At 36.3% G+C, this 26888-nt stretch overlaps 1 protein-coding gene across 2 annotated transcripts in view; it reads right to left on the reverse strand.

The window, feature by feature from the left end:
* ap3b1a (adaptor related protein complex 3 subunit beta 1a) overlaps positions 1-24651 on the reverse strand; it is a 54280-nt gene extending 29629 nt beyond the window's left edge. The window contains exons 1-19 of one of the 2 annotated variants that reach the window (XM_084136886.1): positions 24297-24651; positions 18727-18802; positions 18553-18627; positions 16603-16698; positions 15864-16024; positions 15711-15777; positions 12692-12874; positions 12221-12370; positions 10698-10795; positions 10551-10605; positions 8917-8988; positions 8726-8788; positions 8227-8359; positions 6465-6574; positions 6155-6331; positions 5893-6079; positions 2622-2740; positions 2145-2292; positions 1903-2059 (exon numbers count right to left, since the gene is read on the reverse strand). In XM_084136886.1, coding sequence (XP_083993012.1) covers positions 1903-2059; positions 2145-2292; positions 2622-2740; positions 5893-6079; positions 6155-6331; positions 6465-6574; positions 8227-8359; positions 8726-8788; positions 8917-8988; positions 10551-10605; positions 10698-10795; positions 12221-12370; positions 12692-12874; positions 15711-15777; positions 15864-16024; positions 16603-16698; positions 18553-18627; positions 18727-18802; positions 24297-24451 — 2282 coding nt within the window. In that variant the 5' untranslated portion in view covers positions 24452-24651. Of the gene's footprint in view, positions 1-1902; positions 2060-2144; positions 2293-2609; positions 2741-5892; positions 6080-6154; positions 6332-6464; positions 6575-8226; positions 8360-8725; positions 8789-8916; positions 8989-10550; positions 10606-10697; positions 10796-12220; positions 12371-12691; positions 12875-15710; positions 15778-15863; positions 16025-16602; positions 16699-18552; positions 18628-18726; positions 18803-24296 lie in introns of both variants that reach the window. The other variant, XM_084136885.1, reaches the window with a different exon arrangement.
* Between the last annotated feature and the right edge of the window lie 2237 nt (positions 24652-26888).

Genomic DNA, 26888 nt, shown 5'->3' on the forward strand with positions numbered 1-26888 from the left:
AGTGTTCAAACATCAAAAGGGACATTGTGTGATAAGTCTGAGAGAGAGAGAGAGAGAGAGAGAGAGAGAGGAAATTAGCAGAGGGAACAATGTCTGTTTAATTGTGAAATGATTAGATGGATTAATTTGGCCTTTGGATTTCATTTGCTCAGAACAAGAAGTGGCGCGGACACACACACACACACTAACTGATGTGTGCACAGTTCAACAGCAGCATTAAAGCAGGTTGTGTGTGTGTGTGTGTGTGTGTGTGTGTGTATTAATGAGAGCATTTCACGGTGGTTGAGGATGTGGGCGAGAGCCTTAAATTATGCACAATGATGGCAGAACAGCAAACAAAACAGGCAAAGAGTGCATCATACACACGCGTGTGTGTGTGTTTGTGTATTAGCGGTTTAATTACAGTCTCTAATGAAGGCAGCAGGGTCAACTACAGGAACATTACATCACAACAATCAACAGTGCGAACTGTGTGTGTGTGTTCGTGTGTACAGGATGGAGCAAGTCGTTGGTCGTGTGTGAGTTTTTATGCCTTGAAAATGTAAACATTTGGTTTTAAGTGATAGACTAAACATTGTTGCAAATTCTACTGATTTTAAACGTGTTACTAATGTTAACAAATTGCAAATGCAAATCGTGCGTTAAACTTATAGCAGTTAATGATTTAAATTATAGCTTTTTAATTGAAACTTAAAATGGAATGAAAAATTAACATATTTCTGGCAAAAAAAACATATTGCTAAAAATAAAATATACAGGTTCTTTGTGGTGCGGCCAGTAAAAATGTTGTAAAAATCTTAATTACTTATTGTTGAGTCCTGGCATGTGTGAAAGAGAAAGTGTGTGTTTCTTTGTGTGTGTGTGTGTGTGTGTGTGTGTGTGTGTGTGTATATATGAACAGATGGAGGGTGAGATTATTGGTGCCACATTTTATTAGTCACGTTTTATGCTGCAGCATACACAATCACACACTGAACACACACATTATTTAAATCCTGCACATATATAAAACCCAAGTTGTACATTGTGTGCACACTTGAGCAAAACACACCAGAAGTCAGAAGACCAAAGTCAATCTCACATACCATCTGTCTATATATTTATGCACATGAACACTTCAAAATTAGCAATAGCATGTGATGTAAGTATTAAGTGCTGGAATTCAGTCTTTTGAGCAAACCTCCATTAGCCTTAAAGGGATAATTCACCCAAAAATGAAAATTCTGTCATCATTTCCTCACCCTCAAGTTGTTCTGAACCTGTATGAGTTTCTGCTAAACACACAAGAAGAATGTGGGTAACAAACGGTTGATGGTAGCCATTGACTTCCATTGTATGGGGATTCAACTTTTTTGTTACCCACATTCTTCAAAATATCATCTTCTGTGTAGCGTTCAAAAGTGTGTGGTCTGAGATTATTTTATTGTTTCACGTTTACATTTTTAATGCTTTGTTTATGCTCAAGGCTGCATTTATTTTATAATAATCAATAATACAGTAATCAATAATACAGTAAAAACAGTAATAGTGTGATATATTATTACAATTTAAAATAAGTTTTCAATTTTAATAAATTTTAAAAAGTAAAGCTGAATTTTCAGCATCATTACTCCAGTGTTACATGATCCTTTAGAAATCATTCTAATATGATGAATTGCTGCTCAAGAAACATTTCTGTTATTATCAATATTGAAAAATATTGTTTTGCTTAATATTTTTGTGGAAGAAACCATGTTTTTTAGGATTCTTTAGTGAATAGAAAAAACAGCATTTCTTTTTTTTTAAATTGCAACAATATAAATGCCTTTTGATAAATGTAATGCATCCTTGCTGTGTAAAGGTATACATTTCTTTCTTACCTCACTGACTCCAAACATTTGAACATTTATATGACATTGATACCTGTCTTTGATGGCTGGTTTCTGCTGTTGTAGCTTTTTGTTTTTCTGAGTTTTCTTCTTGTCAGTGTCTGATTCACTGGAGCTCTTCTCTGATTGGCTGGAGCTGCTCTTGTTTGAATCATCGCTGTTCTCCTCACTCTTCGATTCGCTCTCTGATTCTACATGCACACACAAACAGGTTAAGACAAGGATCGATTTGAAAACACATCCTCTTACACTAACCAAGCCAAACTCATGTTTTACCTCCACTGCTGCTACTACTGTCCTCACTACTGCTTCCCTCTTCCTCCTCCTCCTCCTCCTCCTCTTCCTCCTCAGAACAAGAGTAGAACTTCTCATCTGATTTGGCACGTTTGGATTTACCAAGCGCTGGTGCAAGGGTCTCTTTCACCTGCCCCAGGCAAAAAGGAACAGGAAATGAGGTCATAATCATTTGAGACGTGATCATGGCACTGTAAATACGCTGTACTCTGAGGCCAGTTTATTTTATAGACATCAGCCCCTTTCACACAGTGATCCCAGTAAATTACCGTAAAATTCCCAGAATGACTTTACAATAAATACATAAATATACTATTCACACATGATCTCTTAACGTTAATTTACCAGTAAAGACTGTATGTGTGAAAGGGGCTGTTGCTAACATTTTGTGAAGATTATGCGTTTAAAAAAACAAAAAGATAGCAATAACAGAAAAAGGATTCTTGCCGGTTCTACCACCTCCACATTTCTCACTGATTGGTCAGGAGCGACAGACGGCCAATTAGAAAGCTCCAGGTACCCAGTAGCATGAGAATTAAGCGAATGAGAGAGTGTGCCAAGCTGAAAACGATCTCGATCTGAAAAACAGACAAATACATGTTGATGTCGTCAAATACGGTGCAATGTCATGGTGACTGAAGACATTTAAGGTTTTTACACCAAAGCAACATCTGCTAACACAAAACTCAACTCAATGGTAAAAGTTTCCAGTCAAGGTAACTGAACAATTTTATAAAAATAACTGAATAAAATTTTTTTTTAAATGAATAAATAAACCAAAAACTTACTGAAATTGACAGTTGCAATTTAATTCTGCCTTTTAAACAGAGGTATTATGAGATTAATCAGAAGTTATTATATTATATTATTAGAAAATATACAGTGCCAACTTAAATATTTAGTAAATATGTTCCAGATAATATTTGACTAATATTTTTAATATTATTTTCACTGTATGAGGTTAAAATAAAAAAAATGATAAGTAATAATTATTCAATTCAATTTAAAAGAATAATCATCATATTAATTATAATAATGCACTTGTACTATGTAAACAACAAAGCACAACAAGTGGCCAGTAAAAATCTAATCTATTCTAATCTAAAACTTCCTTTATAGTTTAGAAATCATATCAACATATATGTGGCATGAAAAGTTTGAAAACAACTCAAACTGTGTTGAACAAGCTGAGAAGTGGATGATGCCTTACGATAGTCAAAAGTTTTGCTGCGCAAGACTAATAAGAGGGCTTCAAGTTTATACCTCCAACTCTGGGTTTACTGTACTTCTTTGTCATAATAAACAAAAAAGCAATAAGTGTCCCCACAGACCTTCAAGAGACCTGCTGAGTAATTGGTATTAAACTGGCAGAAATGCCACGGCATTCAGATCTGCCCGTGTGCCCTTCTCACAATACACTGGGTCCATCCCATAATAACCAAGGTATATGAACGCATAATCACTCTGGCTCTGCAGAATATAAACATGAGCGAAAAAACACCACCGCACACAGTAGATCTAAACCATGAATATTAAAAATGACAGCAGCAGTTAAATGTCTCGCAAATGTTATAGGGTAAATTTATGCCGCATTAATGAAATAAAGACTAATGGCTGTATGTTTCAGTATACTAATTTATTTTAATCTGTGGTAACCATGGGGACAATCATAAATTCATTGTACTAAAACAAAAGCGGCCCCATCAGAGCCAAAATCAGGAGCTGTGGTTACATGGTTACACAGTTGCACTGGTTCGGACTATTGATACGTTTTTTCGGCTAAAGCATGATGGTTCACCTTCATCGCAGAGATCAGGTTATGTGTCGCAACTTCACGTGACTTAAAAAAACACACACAAAGACATGTCGCTTTGAGTTTCAACACAGAGAAGCATAATCATCCCTTACAAACTTTATTACCTCCTATTAAGAGCGGGACACGCTTTACCAAGCACCGAGAACGATACTCAGCACAACAAAAATTACCCCCAGCGACAGCCGGCATCAATCACACGGAGCGCATCCTTGGTGCAAAACTCAAATCCATCCATGCATCCATCAATGCATCCATCCATGTATCTACAGGAGCAAATGAGTAACACCCTTTTCCTGCTCGTGAGCGTAATTACTCCTGGTTAATTGCAGGTGAAGTGCGTGAACGTACAGGAGGAGTTGTAAACCGACGGGAGGGCGTGTGAGGGGCGGACGGGGCTCCCATATTCCACTGTCTGTTATCAAATGATGCAAAATCCAACAATTCAATTCTGCACGGAAGGAACAGATGGCGTAGCATCCCGATTCAAGCCGCTAATCCAGAGGAAAAAAAAAAGTCCAGCTCCGGGGCTGGAAAAAATAACTGCGTGCCGTTTGATAAGATCAGATCAGAGTATTTCTGCATGCTGGATTGATATTACGGATTAGCATTAGCACTGCTGTCATGGCCTGCGGGGAAGAATTCCCATGATGGTGTTGTGTGTTTCAGCTCTGAAGCCCTGCTGCAGTGGAATCATGTGATGTAATAAGAGAAAGTCGGTGAAATCAATGTCAGCAGAAATCTTAAGTTCGTATAGATGTGGTGGTATAATTCAGAATCAGAGCATGACGGACTCCTTCAGATTATTATTTTTTTAACTGCTTCAGCTGATTTCTCACGCACCAAAGCTTTAAACACGAAAGATATGGCCTAGGGGTTATAGATCTGGGGTGGAAACTGAAAGGTTGTAAGTTCAAATCTTTCACAGAATGATTTCAGGGATCTTATGATTTCCCATGAATTCCCTTGATTTGCAATACATTCATTTTTAAAAATTATTTTAACAGAGATTGCAATAACAAAAAGCAATTTCTAGCTGATAAAATATTTTACTAGAGTACTTAACTACAAAAATAATCACTATAGAAATTTAAACAACTTTTTATGAATTTTCCAGACCTAAAAATCTACATTATTTGAAATATCATTTTTATTTATTTTATTTTTTATAGAAATTAGAAAAAGCAATTTCTAGCTGATAAATGATTGTACTACTTAACTGTAAAAAATATATTCACTGTAGAAATATAAATGACTCTTTATGACTTTTCCAGGCATGAAAATCTACATTATTTGGATTTTGTACCTGCAGTTTCAGGTGGAGAATAAATAAATAAATAAATAAACATAAATTATTATATTTGATAAATATAATACTATATTTATAATATAATACATATAAGTTGATAATTATTAGATAGATGGATAGATATTTTATTTATAAAGTGCAGTGTTATTTTACATTTGATTACAGTTTCTGTACCTGAAATTTTTAAAACACTGTTTATTTCAATAGCATCTTTGTTCAGTTGTATTTATTTGTGTGAATGCTAATTTGTTTATTTGGTCTTTTTTAATTACTGAGTGTTTACTTATCTTTAATAATGCTTGAAATGTATATTAGTTAGGCTAGTTGTTTTTGCTATGGTATTTTTAAACTATAGGCAAAAGTTCCTTGTTTAAGTGTTCTTTAGCCTGTTGATTTTTGTTCATGGTATTCAGCTAAAATAAAACGTTTTGCAAAAAGACTTTATGATATCTGTGTTGTTGTTTTTTTCCTCATTGGAACTGAAATTAGGAATCGATAAGAAGAATTGGAATCGTTAAAATTCAAATGATACCCAACCCTTGTAAAGCCAGTCATTCATTTTTAAAAATAATTTTTACAGAGATCTGTGTGATCTATATGTCACCAACCTTTAAAGGCAGACTGCAAAACAGGAGCCGGTTTGGGCGCCATCAGGATCCGACGGGCGTACTTGCTCAGGGCTCCGCTCTTCTCGTTTGGAACAATCAACTGACGAATGAACCGTGTTCGGTCTCTGATGTCATAGTTCTGATCGTACTTGCCCAAGTTCAATATGTATTGAGTCAGCAATTTCGTCTGTATGAGAGAAAGAAAGTGAGATAAAGCACAGCCAAAGCACACACACACACACAAAGTGTGATTTGATTTCACCTGTTTGGAATTGGTCAAGTAGAGTTTGGCAGCCAAGTTGACGATCTGCAGTTTGACAATGTCCTCCTCACTAGTAAAGGTCTTGGCCATCTTTCGCAGGACGTCAGGGGCGATTTTAGGCACGTGTTCACAGTATTCACCCATCAGCCACAGGATGCTGGCCCTCGCCATTGGGACCTAAAGAAGCAAATGGACACCAAATACACAGAACATCAAATTGTAATATTACATGATGTAAATAAAACCCAATCAGACTATAGTTGCACAGACAACAGCACTACTGTTGTGTAATATTGTGCATGTCTCTCACAGTGATGTTGTCGAAGAGTTTGGCCATATGTTTGATGATGTCACTGTGCTGTGATGGTTGAGTCTGCAGAAGTTTCTTGATGACCACCACACTCTCCGCGACAACAGTCTCTACAAAGACAAGAAACGCGTAAATACACCAATATAGTATGATTTTTTTTTTCTGTAGTAACAATAACTAACTGTTGTAACCAGAGTTTGTGGAGAAACTACAGAAAAGGAGCAATCAAATTGTATCTTACTGTGCATGCAGTTAATATAATTTACTGTGCATGCAGCTTTACATTTGAGCGAGGTGAGGAAATAATCATACACATGCTCATATTATGTCCTCTCGCTCTCAAATGTAAAGTCTGGGAGTTATTTTAGTGAATCAATTCATTCAGATTCAGATAAATCAAGCTGTTTTTTCATTGAGTCCCCGTGATCCACACATGTAGGTAAATACTGCATATTTTAAACTCAAATACAGTGTTTTTCAAGTTTCATCGGTTGTGCTTAGTGTACACAAGTTTGTATGTGTTAAATGTAATGCTTTCATCCTTACTGAGATCCTCATTGTTTGTGTCAGGTAAACATTGCTCTGATTATACAATTATATCAGAGGTTTGCCACTTAAAGGGATAGTTCGCCCAAAAATGATATTTAAGCCATGATTTACTCACCCTCAAGCCGTTCGAGATGCATATTTCAATCTTTTTTCAGACAAACAGATTTTCAGTTATTTTAGAAAATGTCTTAGATCTTTCAGTGGTTATAATGTGAAGCAATGGGGTCCAGCTGATTCAAGTCGCAAAATGTGCATGCATCCTTCACAAAAATAATCCATCCGGCTCCAGGGGGATAAACGAAGGCCTTCTGAGGGTAATCCGTGCAGTTTTGTCGTAAAAATATACATATTTTTTAAACTTTATAAACGAAAATAACTGGCTTCCGGTGCCTCAGAAGGCCTTCGTTTATCCCCCTGGAGCCGGATGGATTATTTTTGTGAAGGATGCATGCACATTTTGCGACATGAATCAGCTGGACCCCATTGCTTCACATTATAACCACTGAAAGATCTAAGACATTTTCTAAAATAACTGAAAATGTGTTCGTCTGAAAAAAGATTGACATATGCATCTCGAACGGCTTGAGGGTGAGTAAATCATGGCTTAAATATCATTTTTGGGCGAACTATCCCTTTAAGAAATTACTAAATCCAAGGTTTCACTAACTTTCTCCACCCTGTACTGTGAATGATTACTCAAGAGTATTCAATTCAATAACAATGTAAAAAGTACAATTTGTGTGTTATTAGTTGTTTATCTATAATTGTGTTTTAAATAAAGATCAGACCAGATTTATTGAGTAATCAGTGCAGAAATTCACAAATGTGAATTCTTGCCAATGTATATACATTAAATATCTCATTTTAAATATCACTAGCACTATAACGTCAATGTAGTTAGTTACTTTTTTTGTTTGTAGTTTGTAGATGACCTAAACTACTGAAATAATTTCAACAACAGTATATGTTATTGTTTATATCCAATTGTTTAAAGTTCAAAACATGTTTTTTGGGGAGTTTTAGAAGTCTGTGTCTAGAAAGTCTAGAAATCTCCATCTGTGGTGATAATGGCTCTGTCTTAGTCAAATTTGTCTTTACACTATAAGACATAATGAACTTCATCATAGTGCCATCAGGCAATGAGAAGCACTGGTACTCATGATTGAACAATAACTTTAAAAGCAAAAGGCTGATGAGGTCAGTGTATGATTACCGTCTCTGTTGGACAGCAGCAGGACCAGGCCGTTGAGGCAGGTGTCGGTCACCTCAGAGATGTCAGTGGCACACCGGCCGATGGCCTGGATGGTGGCCGCCGCAAACGCCTTATCCTGACTTTTCACGTATGTCTGGAACACACAAACATTTGCTTAAAACTGCCATTCCTGTTTTAAAACCTAGTGAGCTGAGGATTTTTAAGCATCATCAACGTATTCAAACCTCATCATTTCCCCTCAAAAGTTTGGGGAAGTTCTCCCAGACTGACCATCTAAAGTGGCCAAGACCCCACTAAAACCAGTCTGCTAAACCAGCTATAACTAGACTGGAAGACCAGATAAAACCAGCCAACCAGCTTTATGATGCCTAAAATGCTGTCTAGGTAGGCAGCAGAATAGGTTTTGAAACGCAGCCCTCCTTCTGGTAAGAGTAAAGCTTAATTCGCAAACACAGAGATAATAAGAGAAAACAAATCAATTTAATCTATAAAACTTTACCTGGAATTCTCTCAGTATGGTTGAGATGTTTGCTTCATTAGCCAGGTTAGTTAAAATCTCCAGCTGAAGAATTTAAAAAGATGAGATAAACATCAGATAAACCACAAAACATCAGCAAACAAGCAGATACTGTGCATTAACACTGCGCTGCAACACAAAACAATGATGAAATGAAGGCAAGTCTGTTTTACCTTGAGTGTTTTGATGTGTGTGGCATCTGTAGACCTCACATAGAAGCTCTTCATAAAGGGTTCAAACATCCCCTGAAAAAAATACCTTAGGTTTTACCTGTTCAAATCAGATTATAGTGTGTACCTTACGTTTTTGTTTTGTAACCTCAGTGATTACCTTAAGGCTTTTTACCTCAGATTCTACATTAGTGTTTGGCATTTTACCTCAGAATTAACCTTCACTGTTTATTTCATTTCTTTATTAAGTTCCACAAAGTTCTACATAGTAACAAGGTTCAGCACAGTAGGCAAAACTAAAGAAGGATACATGTGCAAATGAATAAGTAAGTAAATAAATAAAAATGTGGATATGATGCTCAAAAGGAGTAGGCAGAAGCTTAAGCTGACGCCTACCCCCTTTTATACATTTGAGCAGTAGATACATTTACTATAATCAAGAAGACAATTGACACATATCTATGTTGTCCTATTCCAGTAACTATACAATCAACAATATTAACTCACAATCATTCTGCTGATTCCAAGACAAGGAAAGAAGACTCTTCAATAAGTACAAAAACCCATCATTACCAGTAACAACTAGTCACCAATCTTTTAATTTGATCTTTTGTTCCTTATTGTTATGAATTCAATACATTCAATGGTCACAATTGTTTATAATTATAGTTTATTTATATTATTTTTATTATCTTATATTATCTTTTTGAATTTACCTGCATACATCTTAGTTTACATCTCCAAATTTACATCTACTGTACCATCAGAGTTTTATGTTCAGTATACCTCAGATTTTACCGAATAATTTACTTCAGATTTGACTGCAGACATCATTACTTTAGTCAGATTATACCTCGATACCTCAAATTTTCTTCAGACATTACATTAGTTTATCTGAAGCCTAATATAGGCATACCTCAGATTATAACTGAGTGTTTACCTCAGGAGATATCTTGGATTTTATCACACAAAATATGTCAGATACTACCCTCAGTTTGCTTAAGACATAATTGAAACCTCAGATTTTACCTCCTGCAATTTACTTCACATTTTACCTCTAGATTTCCTTCAGAATTGAGGCCTACTTCTCATTTTACCTCAGTGTTTACCTCAGATATATCAGCATGCAATTTGCTACTTATTTTACCTCATGATCTCACTCACCTACCTCTACTTCAGTGTTTACCTCAAATCTTACCTAATGATTTACTTCATATTTTACCTCATGAGTTCCCTCAGAATTGAGGCCTCTCGTTTTACCTAAGATATATCAGCGTGCAATTTACCTCATGATTCACCTCAGAAATAAGGCCAACCTCTGATTTTACTTTAGTTTTGACCTCAGATCTTACTTTATGATTTACTTCATATTTTACCTCATGATTTCCTTCAGAATTGAGGCCTACCTCTCATTTTACCTCAGTGTTTATCTCAGATATATTACCATGCAACTTACTTTATATTTTACCTCATGATTTCCCTCAGGATTCCAGCCTACCTCTGATTTTACCTCAGTGTTTACCTCAGATTAAGCACTTAAAATAGACTAACACATTTAGGCCTAACTGCTTGTAAATCATTAGCATTGTTCATAATATGTTCAGATTTAATGAGAACTGTGGGATGAATGTCTGTACCTTCCTCTGAATAGACATGGTGGCGATGTTCTGCAACACAACATACTGAACTTCCCTAGAAGAGCCAAGAGGGAAACCAAAAACAGGAATAAGATTGACAGATTTGATAATAATGATATTTCCATCCCGTTTCTTTCAGTGTGTTACCTGTGGCTCCTCAAGAGTCTCACCAGGGACTTGGTGACGATGCTAATTTCATGTTTAGGGGCCAAATGCCAGTAGAGCTGAGATACTGCCATCACAACCTAAAAAAAAGAGATGATTATATTAATGAAGGACCAAGCATTGTAGCATCCAAAAACACGATATTATCACGCTTTTTCCATGGTACGTTTTTAAAAAGGGAGTGAGAGTAAGAGATAGACAGGTAAGAAAGAGAGACAAATTAATGGGAGACGTGGTGAAGAGTCCCAGAGAAATGTGAAGTCAGAGAAAGAGGAAGAGGAGGGTTAGAGAGAGATAGAAAAAGAGATAGATGGTGATAGATTAGGAAGACTTCAATGTATGTAATGATTTTGTCTTCCCCAAATTACTTTGACCCCAATATACGAACAGGACAGCAGACTTCAACACATCAACCACTAAACCAGCAGAGAGAGAAAGAGAGAGAGCTGATAAAGACAGAGGGCACACTGAGTGTAGAACAAAGCAGGACAAGTTTTAATCAAAACATATCACACACACAAACGTCAAAAAACACACATACACACAAGACCTTGAGCTTCCAGGTTGATGGAGCACTTGAGTCACTCTGTGTGTGTGATGTAGGAAGGAATAACATTTTCTGAGCACATTTCTAAGGCTGAGTGTATGTAACGTGATTGAGCTGTGTCTGACACAGCCTTGGTCCAAACACGCACACACACACACTCACACACACACACACACACACACACACACACACACACACTTAAACACAAAACACACACACACTCAGGTGTGAAGCCCTTCACTATTGCTCAAAGTTGAATAGGAAAGAGCAAAAGAGAGGGAGAAAGATATGAGAGTATTTGAGTAATATTACAGAAAAATTATAAATTAATAAAGCAAAAAGGATGTTACTATCAGGTAAAATGAAGCAAACTACAGGAATTACATCAGTAATGCTTGACTAGATGTTTATCCACTTAAAAAAAGCTTCAAAAGAACAATTTAGACAACTTTCATACTTTCATCTTGTGAGAGGTGAAAAAGTAGATGTAGCCTAAATAGTATTAACTAAATTATATTATTATTATTAATAATAATAATAATAATATAATAATAAATGATGATAATAATACACTATATTAAAAATGACCATGATTAATATTGTTGCATCAACATTTAAATGTGCAAAGCAACATCTTGTCTGACAAATTATATGTCGTCGTCATTATAAAAGAGGGCATTGTGTGTCTGTGTGTGTGTGGTTCAGGTATTCCCTACATTGTGGGGACAAAATGGGACATGGACCCCATGAAGAAAACAGCATATAAATCATACGAAAGAAAGCTTCTTCTTTTTTCTTTTTTTTTATGTAATAATGCATAAAATGTTCTGTGAAGGTTAGGTTTAGGGGATAGAATATACAGTTTGTACAGTATAAAAATTCCCCAACCATAACCATAAAAAGTCCCCATAGTACACATGGAAACCCAATGTGTGTGTGTGTGTGTGTGTGTACTCACTGCAGTGTTTCTGCTCTGTAACAGTGGTTTAGTGTTTCTGAGCAGGAGTCTGTGGTCTGGATCCATGATGTACGGTTTGGACTCGTCCACTCTCCTCTCTTCCTCAGAATCGTAAAAGGTTTTCTCGTTATTCTCATCAAACACGGCATCCTACAATCACACACATGATTAATAAACAAATGAATAGAAATATCTAATGAATCGAACCAACTTCAAGCCAAAACTGAATAAAGAGGCTACATAGCATAATTCAGAATTATATCATATATAGTCCTCTCTCCAACACTCCTTCATACCTGAAACCCTCAATGCTAGCATTGAAAAAGATAAAAGAAAATGAAATTCAGATCAGCAATTTCGTGTCCAACTGAAACCGCTTTTCTTGATAGCTGAGCTTTAAAAATATGTAAATAATAATTAAATACAAATTGTGCTTAATGATTTAATGAAAGCACACACACACTAGCTCACCTCTCTCCACGGGCTCACAAACTGCGTCCTGGCGTAGCGTGTCAGCATGTGTATGATGACGACCTGACCCCACTCCTCCACATCCACCAGCATGTTACACAGCTTCCGGTAGTTCTTATGGATCAAATCGATCCGGTCTGGACATACCTCCTCAAAAGCCATCACCACGCTGCCGGCAACCAGCTACAAAAAACACAACAAAAAGCAGATAGTGATACTTTCACTCTGTGGTACAGTAGTAAATTTAAGTTTAGAATTCTTGATTTTGATTAGCTGTTACACATTCCAGTGGTGTCAATCAAATAATTCCATACCATTAATGTTGGCTGTTTCAAAGCAAGATGTTTAACCCTCTGGTGGTCATTTTACAATTTATTGGAATGGTTTGACACTTGGTGACTTTAGTGGCACTTGCTATGTGAACACACACCAAAATAAAATTTTGAACATAATTTGAAAAGGTTAAATGGTTCTAAAAAGTACTCAAACTTGTATGAAACTTGCCATAGAATGAATAAGGGAAAAAAAAATACAGAGAATTTTTGGGAGGTACTATCTACAAATCAGCCACAATGCAGAAAAAAGCACACAGCGATGAAGGAGTTAATTGAAAAATAATTTTAAAAAACATAGGGGAAAAAAAAGTGTCACACACAAACACACCTCCACAGCTTCTGTGCAATTATCACTCACCCGTTTCTCCTGCAGCAACCCTAAAGTTGTGCTGGAGGTTTATAATTGCAAATTAAGCTGATTAGGTTATATATGCGTCGTAATTACAAACCTCAGTGTGGTCTCAAAACAAACAGATGCTTGGAAGATGACAACCTGTTCTGCTTCCCACCAAGCTAATATAACACACCACTCTCACTTTAGACTAATGAACTACAGTATATGAGAGAGAGTGTGTGAAAACAACACAAAGAGATAGAGAGGGAGAGAGGGAGAGTTTGAGCAGGTCAGGTGCTTCATTCATCATCATGTGACATCAATTCCAGCTCTGAGAAAAGGAAATTACAGGTAACGGATCACTTAAACCTTTACAAAAAAGAATGAAAATGAACTTTTTGCCACATTGGACTGAACAGGTGAACTGAAAAAAAGAAAAGAAAAAAAAAACTATAAATATTTCACAGCAGCCATGAATTAGTGAAAAATAAATATACTAAAATGTATTTGAAATACATTTATTTAATGCTAAGTATACTACAAATACATTTACATATGTATGTACTTCATATAAATACCCTGCAATTGCACTTTTGGTATACTAAACTGATATACTTCAAGTCTGCTCAATTGAAAAAACTTATTTTGTACTTACTTAATGCACTTTAGTTATCCGGACATAATGCTGAAGTTCAACTCAAGATATACATAGGTATGGAACTATTGCAACTATTCCAAACCTGTATGAATTTCTTTCTTCTGCTGAACACAGAAGATTATACTCATATTTAGGTGAACTATCCCTTTAAAACTGATGGGTAAAATGTACACTCCTTCATCTACTGGTTCTACTGAGGTAACAGTTGTTTTTTTGGTCTATCTTTCTATTAACGGTTCATCTTTAGCCATCTTCTCCCCATCTTTCTGTTCCCATATTACCCAACAAGATCTCCAAGGTAAACTCCATCCACCATCAACAAAGCTCTTACACACACACCATCAACAAAGCTCTTACTTACACACACCTCATCAACAAACCTCTGCTATCTCTGCTGCTTGACAAGACCTTAATGGAAAAATCACACTAAGCAAATGGTTCCTCTAATAACAATAAATTTCCTGTAAAATTATGAAGGGTACAGGACGTTTCCCTGGATCCATTTTGTCATGAATTCTAATTAAGGCCGGGCGTACTGACGGGAGAGGAAACAGGGAATGCTGGGTCATCAGCGAGCGAGGAGAGATAGAGAGAGATGCTGGAACGCCGTCGCTGTGATTGATGCTATGCTTGCCGGTCACACTGAAGACACACACATACGGACTCATATTTCTTGAGCAGGAACACAAATCGCAGTGAGCTTCCTGTACACACTGGAAGCTCAAAGAGACGTCTATTACTGTATGTCACAATAAACTTTTACCAGGAAGCTCTACAGGTGAAATACAGCTCTGCACTAAAAGCCTATGAGGACAACGTGAGCTGAAACCCCACATCATGAGCAGACGTAATTCAGATCTGAAGCTGAGCATGCTTTATGATAATGCATCGCTGAGACTTTGTCCAAGGCCCTACTGGGGATATTGTGAGGTCAGAAAGCGTTTATTTTACTGTGAGTATTGTTTCAGATAGAGAGAAGAATAGCGATAGGGAGGTGAGATAGGAAGGAATGTGGTGTTGTTGCACCATCTGCTGGTTGAGAGCTGTAAATGAAAGTTAATGTAAATCAATGCACTGGGTTTGATTAGTTTAATTCAATTCAGCTCATTTGTTTAACACCGCTTACAATATACATTGGTGTGCCGCTTAACTCAAACATACGTCACAATAGAGAAGAAAAGACTATCGCAACTTCCGTTTCATGCCGACTTAAATGAGAATGGATGGACTTCACTTAAAATAGATCGGCTTCATTATTCAACACAATTACAATATACACTGTTATGATTTTCATCACTGTGAGAATTAAATCACAACCCCATATAGTCACCCCAGAGAACTACATATACCTCTCTCTTTCGGTAGAGTAGCATGTTATGTATAGGCTTAAAAAAACTCAAATATCAAAAAAAAAAATAAGTTAGCCATTCTTAGTCATTATTTAATTAGTAATGAATTCATTTGAAATAAATAATAAATAATGTTTACCCTAGTGCAATATATGCTTATGAAGAAAAAACAGGAACAACTATTCATAAAATAAACATGCATTTTAAGTGCAAAACAGACCATTTAATTCTATTAAATCTCAATTGTGTACAATTAATTCGCTATTTTTAACTAGCAAGATTATAGTAATGGCTCAAGAATAGAAAAACTGGTTGTGTTTGTGTGTGTGTCGAGTTATTTTACCGTGCTTTTGTCTTTCAGGAGTTTCTCGATCACTTCGATCAGATGCTCCTTCTGATCAGGGTCCAGACTGGAAACGAAAAAAGCAGAGACCTCAGTATAACACCCTCATCCATTAGCATTCAGTGAGGACATCTGTATGAACGTGTAGATTACCTGTAGAGTTTCTGAATGGCGTGAGCGGCGGTTTTCCGGACGTAAGGTGAAAGGTCGGTGGATGATTCTTTGATGGCCAGCATCATGATGGGGACGATGATGGGAACTCTGATACTGGACAGGACCCTGAGAGCGCTTGCTCTGATCAGCTGATTTGGATCCTACACACACACATAAACACACAAATGATGAAAATGTGTTAAATTAGTGCTGATCTAAAATACAGGCAAAATTGCTATTCCATGCAAAAAGGGGCTGAACATAATGGGAGGAGACTATGGCTACACGACATGGGGAAAAATCTAACATTTTGTTATTGTATATCAATATGGCTATAAAATGATGATAATAATAATTATAATCTTAACTATTATCATCTTTATTACTAAAAAAAAAAATATGAAAATTACTAAAACACTAAATATTACTACTGTAATATTTCACCAACATAAAAAGATAGTATTATAATAATTTTATTGTAACACTTTACAATAAGGTTTAATTTGTTAACAATGTATGAACTAATAGGAACTAACCATGAGCAGTTTATTTGTTACTGTATGTATTAATCTTTGTTAATGTTAGTTAATAAAAATGCTAGTGTTAACTAATGAAACCTTATTGTAAAGTGTTACCAATTTTATTTTACATAACTGTAAAATTACTATACTAATATTTATGGCTGTTTTAATTCATTTTCAAATGTTAAACCACTGAAGATGAAAGGGGCGGGACTTGCCTTGAGGGCCCGCTGGAAGGTGCTGATTGACAGGAGGGCGAGATCCTGCTGTTCCTCTGCATACCGGACGAGGTACACGTACACCAGCTTCTTCAGCTAAAGCATACACGCACAAATGCACAAAATATTAATATAAATATAAATATAATAATAATACAAAATATAAAAACAATCCAGTTATTGTGGGTTCATTTGCTTTTGTTTGTGTTATAGTTTCCTACTAAAACACTTTAGGAAAGAAACACAAAACTTTAAGAAGCAGATAATCAAGCATCATCCAATCCCAAACTCATTTTTCATCTTAATAACTCGGAGTCTATCATGAAACAGTCTGATCTGCTTGTGCTCAAAGGTGAAGGGTCAAAGGTCGGCCCTCCGTTTAATTGCGTCCAGCTCTCGAGGTGACGAGAGGTCATTAGCGATCAGGGAGTCACGGCAACGCATTCCATCATCATCACCACAGCGATTACCAGCCAAATGGAAAAACATCACTCACTTCATAAAGAGAGACATTACCCATCTGCCCCTCTGGTTAATCACATTTACATACAGCGGCCTGCTGATCAGGGATTGGAGCATCCGTGCGCATGTTAATTAGACAGCGGCTAAATGAACCGCTGGCATTTATGAAACAGAATTATATGAGGAACAGAGGGCTTGTTTTTTCACGCAAGACTGTTGTTGATAGGTCATTTGAAATAGGGACACAAGGAGCACAAAGAAAAGTGCTTTTCTAATTTGTTTGCCAAATCTTTAATAAATCCTAAGAAGTCTGTGAATTAAACCAGGGGTTTTCAAACTGAGGAAGCAAGGATGTGCCAGGGGATCCACCGGAGATGTTCAGAGGAAAACATAAAAGGCAATTAAAATAAGTAATAAAGTAAATTAAAAAATAATAATTTAAATTAAAAGTAATAAAATAACAGCGATAAAGCTAAATAAAAGTAGTAATACAATAAAATAATAAATAAATAAATAATAAAGTAAAAACTAAAATAAATAAAAAATAAAGACATATCATTCACCTTCAAAATAAAATAAAAATAAAATAAATATTGTATTAATTATTCTAATTAACGGATAATACATAAGACCTCAAACTCACAGCAAGCAATATATAGCAATATTTTTCAAATTATATTTTGTACATATTTATATTTTGTACATATTTATCCTCATATTTTTTGGGGTCATGGCATCAAAAAGTTTAAAACATGATGGTGTAATTTAACAATTGATTTAGAGAAAAAGAGCAGATAAAATGATATTTATGCCATAACATAATTAAACCACCAAAAATAATAATATCAATAATGAACATTTTACTGAAATCCATTTAATTGTTACTCCTATAGCATATTCTGTTCAGCTTGTCTCAGTTAACAACATTAACTAAAGCGGGGTGGAGCTTATTGAAGGGTCGGTTGTGTGTGTGTGTGTGTGTGTAACCCTGCATTGAGTGGACCAATGGTTTCAGCTATAACACCTGTCGTCTCGTATAAGTGTGTGTGTGTGTGTGGATCAATGCCAGAGTCCCCGTGTCTCTGAGCTCCAGAGGGCGGCAGCATTCGGCACACAGCTGCCCAGCGCGGAGCGTCAGACGTGGGGGAGACAGAGAGAACGTGACTGGACCCCTAGACCACCAATTACACACCGGCCCCTCAAAACACCAGCCGTCCTCTTCAGCCTGGACGTTTTTCCCAACCACCTCTCATGTCTTTTCATCATCCTGTCTTCTTTCCATCTAAACATTCATTCTTCATCAACAAGGGCTTCCCTGTCAGATGCCTGATCAAAAATAGCCCCCTGTCCACAGAGGTCCTCACAACTGTCGAACGATTTTCACTTTCAAATCAAACCAGAGCAAAGAACACGAGGAAAACTAATTCAACTCATTTTTGCATGTTGTGTGCAGTTTTGAGCATGTCAGTGTTTTAACTCTTTTCTTACCTCAATGTTCTTACTTGCAACGTTCTTCACCACTGCTGGAAAAAGTTCAGATGCATTCTTACCCTTGGCAATCAACTGATAAGAGAGATGAAAATGAAGAATGAAGCATCACACTGATGTAGTCATTTTTAATATGATCTTAATACGGGACCTCGGCCTCCCAGAATGACGTACCCCGACTATCCTCTTCATAGCCTCCAGCTTCAGAGACTCTTTGCTGTTTTCCAGCATCTCCTTCAGATCTTCATTTCTGCAGAGAAACAGATGATTCAGTGTTACAGTAACTCACGTTTAAACACCTAGGATAAACCATTTGAGTCACTGACATTCAACATTACAATGATAGAGTTTTACTAATGAAATGAGAGTAGAGCTGTCAATTCAGTTCAACTGAATTAATTTATTCTTATTTAACATTCAGTTCTTTTATTTAGTAAAAAATAAAAGATATCTGTATTACCCCTATAATATCTATTATAAACAATAGCATCTTTTTTCAGTTTCAAAACGGTAGAACTACTGAAAAAACAATTTCTAAAAACTTGTTTTATATATATATATATATATATATATATATATATATATATATATATATATATATATATATATATATATGTGTGTGTGTGTGTGTGTGTGTATATATATATATATATATATATATATATATATATATATATACATACACACACACACACACACACACACACATAATTAAAGACATTTCCAATCATGTCATAGATGACTATTATTTAAGCAAAAGGAACTGGATTATAAAGAGGTTCATACCGTCATGTGAGTGTTTGAATGAATGAATGAATGAATGAATGAATGAGTCGACAAGCTAATAAACAGACAGATTATATTTTGACTTTGAAAATAAAGGAGCAAAGGAAGGAAAGCACTGAAAACCACTAGATCTGTGCCTATTTTTTATACTTCAGAAACAAATTCCTTGTTTCAAAGTGATTTAATGTTGCTGGGCATGAAAATCATGACTTTTATTTCCAGAAAGCAGGTTTTCTTGGCTTTACTTGAGCATTTCTCATACCCTCTGCTTGGTTTCTCCCCATTACCACTGCTGTGGTTGTTGGTCAGAGCCTGTTCCTCCGAGCTGATGTCTGATTTCAGCGTGAGTTGAAGGTTCTCGGCGGAGACGAGAGCGGTCCGCAGCGCTCCAGCGGCCTCCAAGCGCAAGCTACCCAATCCTCCGTTCATCTTAGACATGTACAGAATTACCAAAATCACAAACCAATGGTAGAGAAGGTCAAGATGATCAAAAAAAAACCTGGATGCGTTAGAAGAGCCATTCATCTGTCCATCACAAGAGGTTTCTCACACCTTGCTCATCTTTGTAAATCCATGAAGAAACCATCCAAACAGGATTACAAGATCGACCAGTTCTTCAAATCAACCAAGAAGACTAGGTCTCAGAAGCAAAAGCCTAGAGAAAGTTTGAGAGGGGATGAAAGACAACGTCTACTGGTTCCTTTCTCTCCACCGATGCGGTTGAGAGGACCAGAGAGGGACAAGATAGCACTATCCTCCAGTCTGACTCAATCATCTGGTTACTGGCCACGTGCAGCAGTCGCACAACCATCCAGTGTGACCATCACACATTAATTAAATCCATGAGCGCTGAGAGACCAGCGAGGTTACAATGGTTCACTCTTATCATAGACTGAAGCCTGAATTCCCTCCGTTTCCATCCCAGTTCTCCTGCTTCTTGCTTTTGGTTCTCCGTTAGAGTATGATAAAGCCTCAGGTCTCGATTAGGTTGTGCGATGCTCAATCTCAGCAGATCCAAAGCTTGCGTCCTTTTGAGTGCCAAATGTGACTAGCCAAACTAGGAAGAGGGGAAAAGGGTGGGAAAAGTCCAGCGAGGTCAAAACAACAAGGCTGGAGGGTGTTCCTGATGTCTGAAACTATCAGGAATGCTCAAATTAAAATGATCAACTAGATCCAGAGGTTACAAGTTGGGTCCCTTTGAGTGCCAGTTGTGAATAGTAGCCAAACTGAGAAGTGGGTAAAATGTAAAGTAAGTCCAGCGAGGTCAAAACAGAAAGGCTGGAGAGCCGACTCCAGCTATGGTATTTCTTTGTGGGAGTGGTCGTCTCCTGTCAGAGGAAGCATAGAGGCTCTTATCTTCAACCCAAGACTTTCATCACCTCCGCAGAACCGTGTTCTTTGCTTGTGTTCGTAGTTCACGGCAGGTCTGCTTATTCTGATAACGTGAAACTTCCTCTGCCAACCAAGCCAACAAAATATAACAAGTCTGAAACAAAAGTCAAATCCAAATAGTGAACTGGAGGCAGAAGCGGGAAGAATATTTTACGCACATGGCCAGGCAATGTGTTTTTTAATGTGAAGACCATATACAACTGGTTGAAAACACTGGATTGAATCTGTTGGATTGAAAAAGTAGCCATTTTCACACAAGCAGTAATTTAGTAAAAAGTAAAAAGTCATTATTTACCCTCATGTCATTGCAAACATGTATGCCATTTACACTGGTGATAGTAAACGCAGGCTTTTAAGCTGCAAATTTACGCAAGTCATTATTTACTCATAATCAAGCGTTTTCTATGCCGAAATATTTTTTGTCACACACAGCAAACATCTCCTCACTATCCGCTAGCCGCCTGTCCCCTGAACACACTGTAAAAAAACGTGGTCTCTGTAGACAGCCCAGGCTCCACAAACGGCAACAAAAACAAACTGGCCCAGCCTGGACCACGAATCATAACAAACAGTGTTCCAGCCAATAAACGACAAGATTGATTTGGGGGTGAGGGTGGGGGTTGGGGGGTTAGTGCATGTGCACATGAAGGGGGGGGTGGAGGAGAGAGAAGCATGAAGAGGGAAGTTAGCTAGAGGAGAGATGTCCTAGACAACGACAACGACTAACGTTAGAATTATATTCTCTTGAATTTTGGGAGAAGGAACGCGCAAAGTCCCGAATTTACATCGGAAAAGCACGGGGGGGGGGGGGGGGGGGATGAGGAGGTGGGAGGGTAGAGCTAGCCTCCGTTTTGTTTGACAATACTTTGAACGTCAACAAGAAGTGACGTCACCCAACATCGCTTAGAGCACCTTTAAATTATTCGTTCATGAACTGATCTGATTTGTTCACAAACTTGAGTTCATCTCACTGACTCACTGAACATGTTTGTGAATGAAAGTGGTCCGTATGATATTTTGCGTCTTCTAAAGTCGTATAAAAAGCTTTGTTAGAGGAACAGAAAAAAACTGAAGTTGTTATTCTCTGAAAAAATTCCATCCAGTGACTAGTTCCATCTCGACTCGAGAACTGATGCAAATGACTTAGTGAATCAAGGAGTTCAACCAGAGAACAGAAGCAATAAACAAATCATTATTTTGAGCTGGTTTTCATAATTGGGCCAGTCCAAATAATACCCTCACTTGAGGTCTGTGCACTTGGCCACTTGTCTACTTATGACGTATATCCGGAGTGTGGCCATAGTGTTCAAGTGGGCATGAAGACCGCAAGTGTTTTAAGATTTTTGTTACATAAAACTATCAAATGACTTGAAATACGACGCATGAGTTATATAAACTACTTTTATTATGTTTTTTGTCCATTTTGGAGCTGAGAGCACAATCAATCATATGGAAAAAAGACCAGTGTAGATATCTTCTATATCATCACAATTTAAATCTAATATATCTAACGTTTTGTTCCAGAGAAGAAAGTAAGTCAGACAGGTTTGGCAATTGGCATAATATATGAAGGTGTGTAAATTGACACTTTTTTTTTTTGGTGAACTGTGCCTTTAAGTGTGTGTTCTCAGTGTTCTTGTCCCTGTGTCTCATTCTCAAGGCTTCTCTCTCAGTCCTCATGACTTCAGTCTCCTGCTTGCAGTCATGTGAGAGAGCCAATTCAGTTAGGCCTAAATAACATTAAGAATCATCCGTTATTACCCTCAACATACCAATAACACACACACACACACACAACCCATCTTTAACATCAGCTATAGCAGAAAACCATGCTCTTGAATTCAGTAAGCAGATATTAGAAAGCAAACAATACCACACACAAACAATGACCCTCTTAACAACAGAAAGAAATCCATACAATGTAGTAAGAGTGAATAAATAAAGACTAACCAGCAGTGAAGTCTATTTGCGCCATAATAAATGACCCAATTCTCATATGTCTCATTGTATTAAACAATTAACAGGCTCATTAATGCAGGAAACAGTATCAGACTTCCTGTCTAAGGAGGGAAATTTGTAATTTGGTACCATAATCGCAGGAACAGAGCTAAATGGAGTTAAGATCCCATGGGAAGAGGACTTAAGGGTTGACGTCAGCCCAGCCCTGTCTATGGCCTTCACAAAGAGGCTGGAGAAGACAAACACTGAGATAGTCTGGACAAATAGCAAAAACAATACAGTATGTAAATCGATCCAGACAGCACCTTATGAAACACCTCAGTAAAAACAATAATGTTAAGACCCAGGTCTAGTTTCACAGCTACCTTTATGTGTACTACACCAATAGTACTCTAATATTACAGGCATACTGCCCCCTGCTGGAGGAGGACTACAACAACCAACTGCATGAGTTTGCAAGACAAAACACAAGACTCAAAGGTTATGCTGACCACCAGAAAATTTAAATTAAATTTTTTTTAGGGATGCACAATATATCGGCCAACATATCGGTATCGGACGATATATGTTCGTTTTAATGTTATCGGCCCGATAAGAAAATGTGGCCAATGTATTAAAGCCGATAAATAATGAATTATTTCCTTCAGCTGAGACATTTTTAGATGCGCACTGTTCACCATGATGATTTTGAATTGCTTGAAATATGATTGGAATCATTTCAAAAGATGTTCAGCACAACTCTGTCATATAGGCTACATACAATTACAATGAGAACATTATAATTGTGTGCTTGGGACATGGCTTTTAATGGTGAGACTTTTGTTTTTGTAATAAAGGCTCTTAAAAAAAATTATAAAAATTTGGATTTAGATTTATCGGCCAATATATCGGTTATCGGCGTTTTTAAATATAAAGAATGATCGGTATCGGCCGAAATGTACATATCGGTGCATTCCTAGTTTTTTTAGCAATATATTTTTACGTTTGTTAGTCTTACTGAAGCAAGACTATCAAACACACAAATTATGTTTGCATATTCCACAAAACCTCATCTATTATGTCAACCAGGTAGATAACAATATATTGGTGACAACTTTTGCATCAACAACGAAAAATACATGACACAAAAGCAATCATTTAAAGGGATAGCTCACCCAAAAATATAAATTCTCTAATCATTTACTAAAAGAGATATTTTGAAGAATTTTGGTAACCGAACATTTCTGGGGTGAACAATCCCTTTAAGTTCTCAAGGAATAAAATTATATGTACATTAGATGTAAAATTGTTTGTGACGACACAACATCCCACTGAACCGAAAAGGCAAATGACAGATCTGTCAAACTTACACTGGCCTTTCAGTGATGATAACTCTATGAGACTGGCTCCAAGCAAATATTACACAGGCAGTTGATCTTATCTAATAATAATAATAATATGTATCTGTGGAAACTGAAAACCACAGTAAATAAAGAATTAAATCAACGTTTACTAGTATGTTATTAAGGAGCATACATAAAAACAACAGCTTCAGTAGTGTGAATGACCATGACGTAGACTGCTTCGTGCACATCTGTAGGGGTGTGTGTGTGTGTGTGAAGTCTTACTTCTTGCAGTCAGCGCTGAAGAGGCTGAACGCGGCCCCTCCACTGCCGCCGCCGCCGCCGCTGCTGATGTTGCTGTTCTCCTGCGCCGCGTCCACGCCGGACTCCACCGAGCCCTGATCATTATACGACACACTGTTGGCGGACATCCCGAGCATTTACCCCGACTCACAGCGCTCACTACAGCAGCACAATCTTAGTTATCCTCCGGTAAAGGCAGCTGTGTTTAAACAATGTCGCGCTGCTATTTTTCACTGAATGAATCGCAAGAAAACAAACTTTTTGACTCCTGACGTGCAACTTTTTCCCTTCTTCCACGCAGAGTCGGAAGTGAGCTGGAGTCACATGACCGTCACATGACGGCAGCGTGACGTAGATCAAACACACACATCACTCTTCATTCCCCCTTTCCTTTACATTGTGTACAATGTATATTTATGCTTTTATATATATATATATATATATATATATATATATATATATATATATATATATATATATATATATATATATATATATCAAATCAAATCAAATCAAGTATATTTGTATAGCGCTTTTCACAATACAGATTGTATCAAAGCAGCTTCACAGTATTAAAATAAGATAATACAACAAAGTTTGTTTCTAGTGGAATTTATTGATTGATAGAATAAAATTAAATATCCCCAAAATATCCCCAAAATATATATATAATGTACAATTGATTGTGTGTGGCATATAAAAGGGAGAGAGGAACAATTGGAAAAAATAGGGGACTCTACATTTTTTCAACCTGTAGAGGGCAACACGTATTTACACCATATATTGAATTAAAACCCAGTCTATGATTAAAACACTTTATACCCAAATGTCAAAAAATGTACTCGAATCAATGAACAGCACTAATAAAGCCCCAGTCTTACAAATCATTAACTAAAAAAAGTTGTTTTACGGTTTAGTTACCCTTTAATATCTGTTGTGCGTTGTAAACGTGTGTGTATTTGCTTTTGCATAATTTTTTTTTTTCAATTATAAAAAAGAAAATCTCTCCACATTCATAAAATGAAAATTTTCTCACTTTAAAAATGACTTCAAGCTTTATTGTACTGTTTTGCATAATTGCATAAGTAGCCTACAAAGGTAATTTGCTTATAACATTGAATGATGTTGTATAAAGTGGCACCCTTTTCCTATTCTTTATTATAATTTTGCTTTTGTTGTATTGTCGTCTGGCACTGGTTTGCTATATTTTATTATTTTTATTCTTTACTTCTGAATTACTATTTCTCAGTAGCCATACTTCTTGGTTTATGGCATTAATATATATATATAGCTATTTTATTCCTTTTTTATAGTTATTTTTATTCTTTGTATACATTTCTTTTTCATCGCATTTGCATCGCATGTCATTATCCACATTAGTTATTAATTATGTTATACAAGCTTTCAAACTAAAAACTAAAAGAGCTCTTTCTGTTTTTAGATGTTCCTTTTTTATTATTAATAATCTCATTTTATGATCCTAATTCATTATTAAACATAGCCCCTGAACGTTCTCTCTCACTCTTTGTATTTTAATATTTTTCTTTATGAATTATTTAACAGAACATTTAACTTTCTTAAAAGACCAGATAATATTGTGTCAGCCCCTTACACACATAAAGTACTGTGATGGTACTATGGTATAATGATGTATCAGATGGAAATACCGTGGTACTTTGATGTAGGCTACTGAATGATTGATTGCCACCATGGCTTTTAATCAACAAATTTCCATGATTTTTCAAAGATATTCTGGTTACAAGTTAAAAAATAATAATAATAATAATAATTGAGATAGCCTAATATCCAGATAATATATAATATATTAATTATGTACGTTCAACGTATGGTTGTTTCGGTAATAAACCTGCTTTGAAACAATCTGTATTGTATAAAACACTGTATAAATAAAGGTGACTTTGTGCTCATAATAACCAGCAGAGGACGACAAATCCTGATTAAAATGTTAGCAGGCGTCCAGTTTTGTCTAGTTTTGTCATGGTGCTGCTTCTGATCTGAAAGTCAGTGTAAACTATGCTTGTTAAATCCATCTGTACATCAACATAAGTGGCCCATTAACTACACGAACAAAAACTTGACTTTCTAACTTACTATCAGCAAGTAGACAAACTATGAAAGCTCATTTCTGCCATGCACATATAATCCTTAGACTAGTATGTCTTAATTATGTCTAAATCAAATCATTATTATGAGATAAAAAGTTGAAGATATGACATACTAAGTCAAATTGACATTAAAAGTCATAATTAATATATAACAAGTCAAATATTAGAAAGTCATAATTTCGATGTTTTGTCTCATAATTTCGACTATTTATCTCATAATTATTACTGTCATAATTCCGACCTTATCTCACTTTTTATATCGACTTATAGTCAGATTTTCAACTTTTTATGTTGACTTCTTAATATCATACACTGTAAAAAATAATTCTGTGGCTTTGTAAATATTACAGAAATATTTAACTTTATTAACTTAATAAAATCTCTGAATATCGTTTACTTGATTGTTTGAGTTAAACATACCAACATAATTGAGTAAAAATCCAACAGT

Source organism: Abramis brama, assembly GCF_963993115.1.
Source record: "Abramis brama genome assembly, chromosome: 15".
Taxonomy (NCBI): Eukaryota; Metazoa; Chordata; class Actinopteri; order Cypriniformes; family Leuciscidae; genus Abramis; species Abramis brama.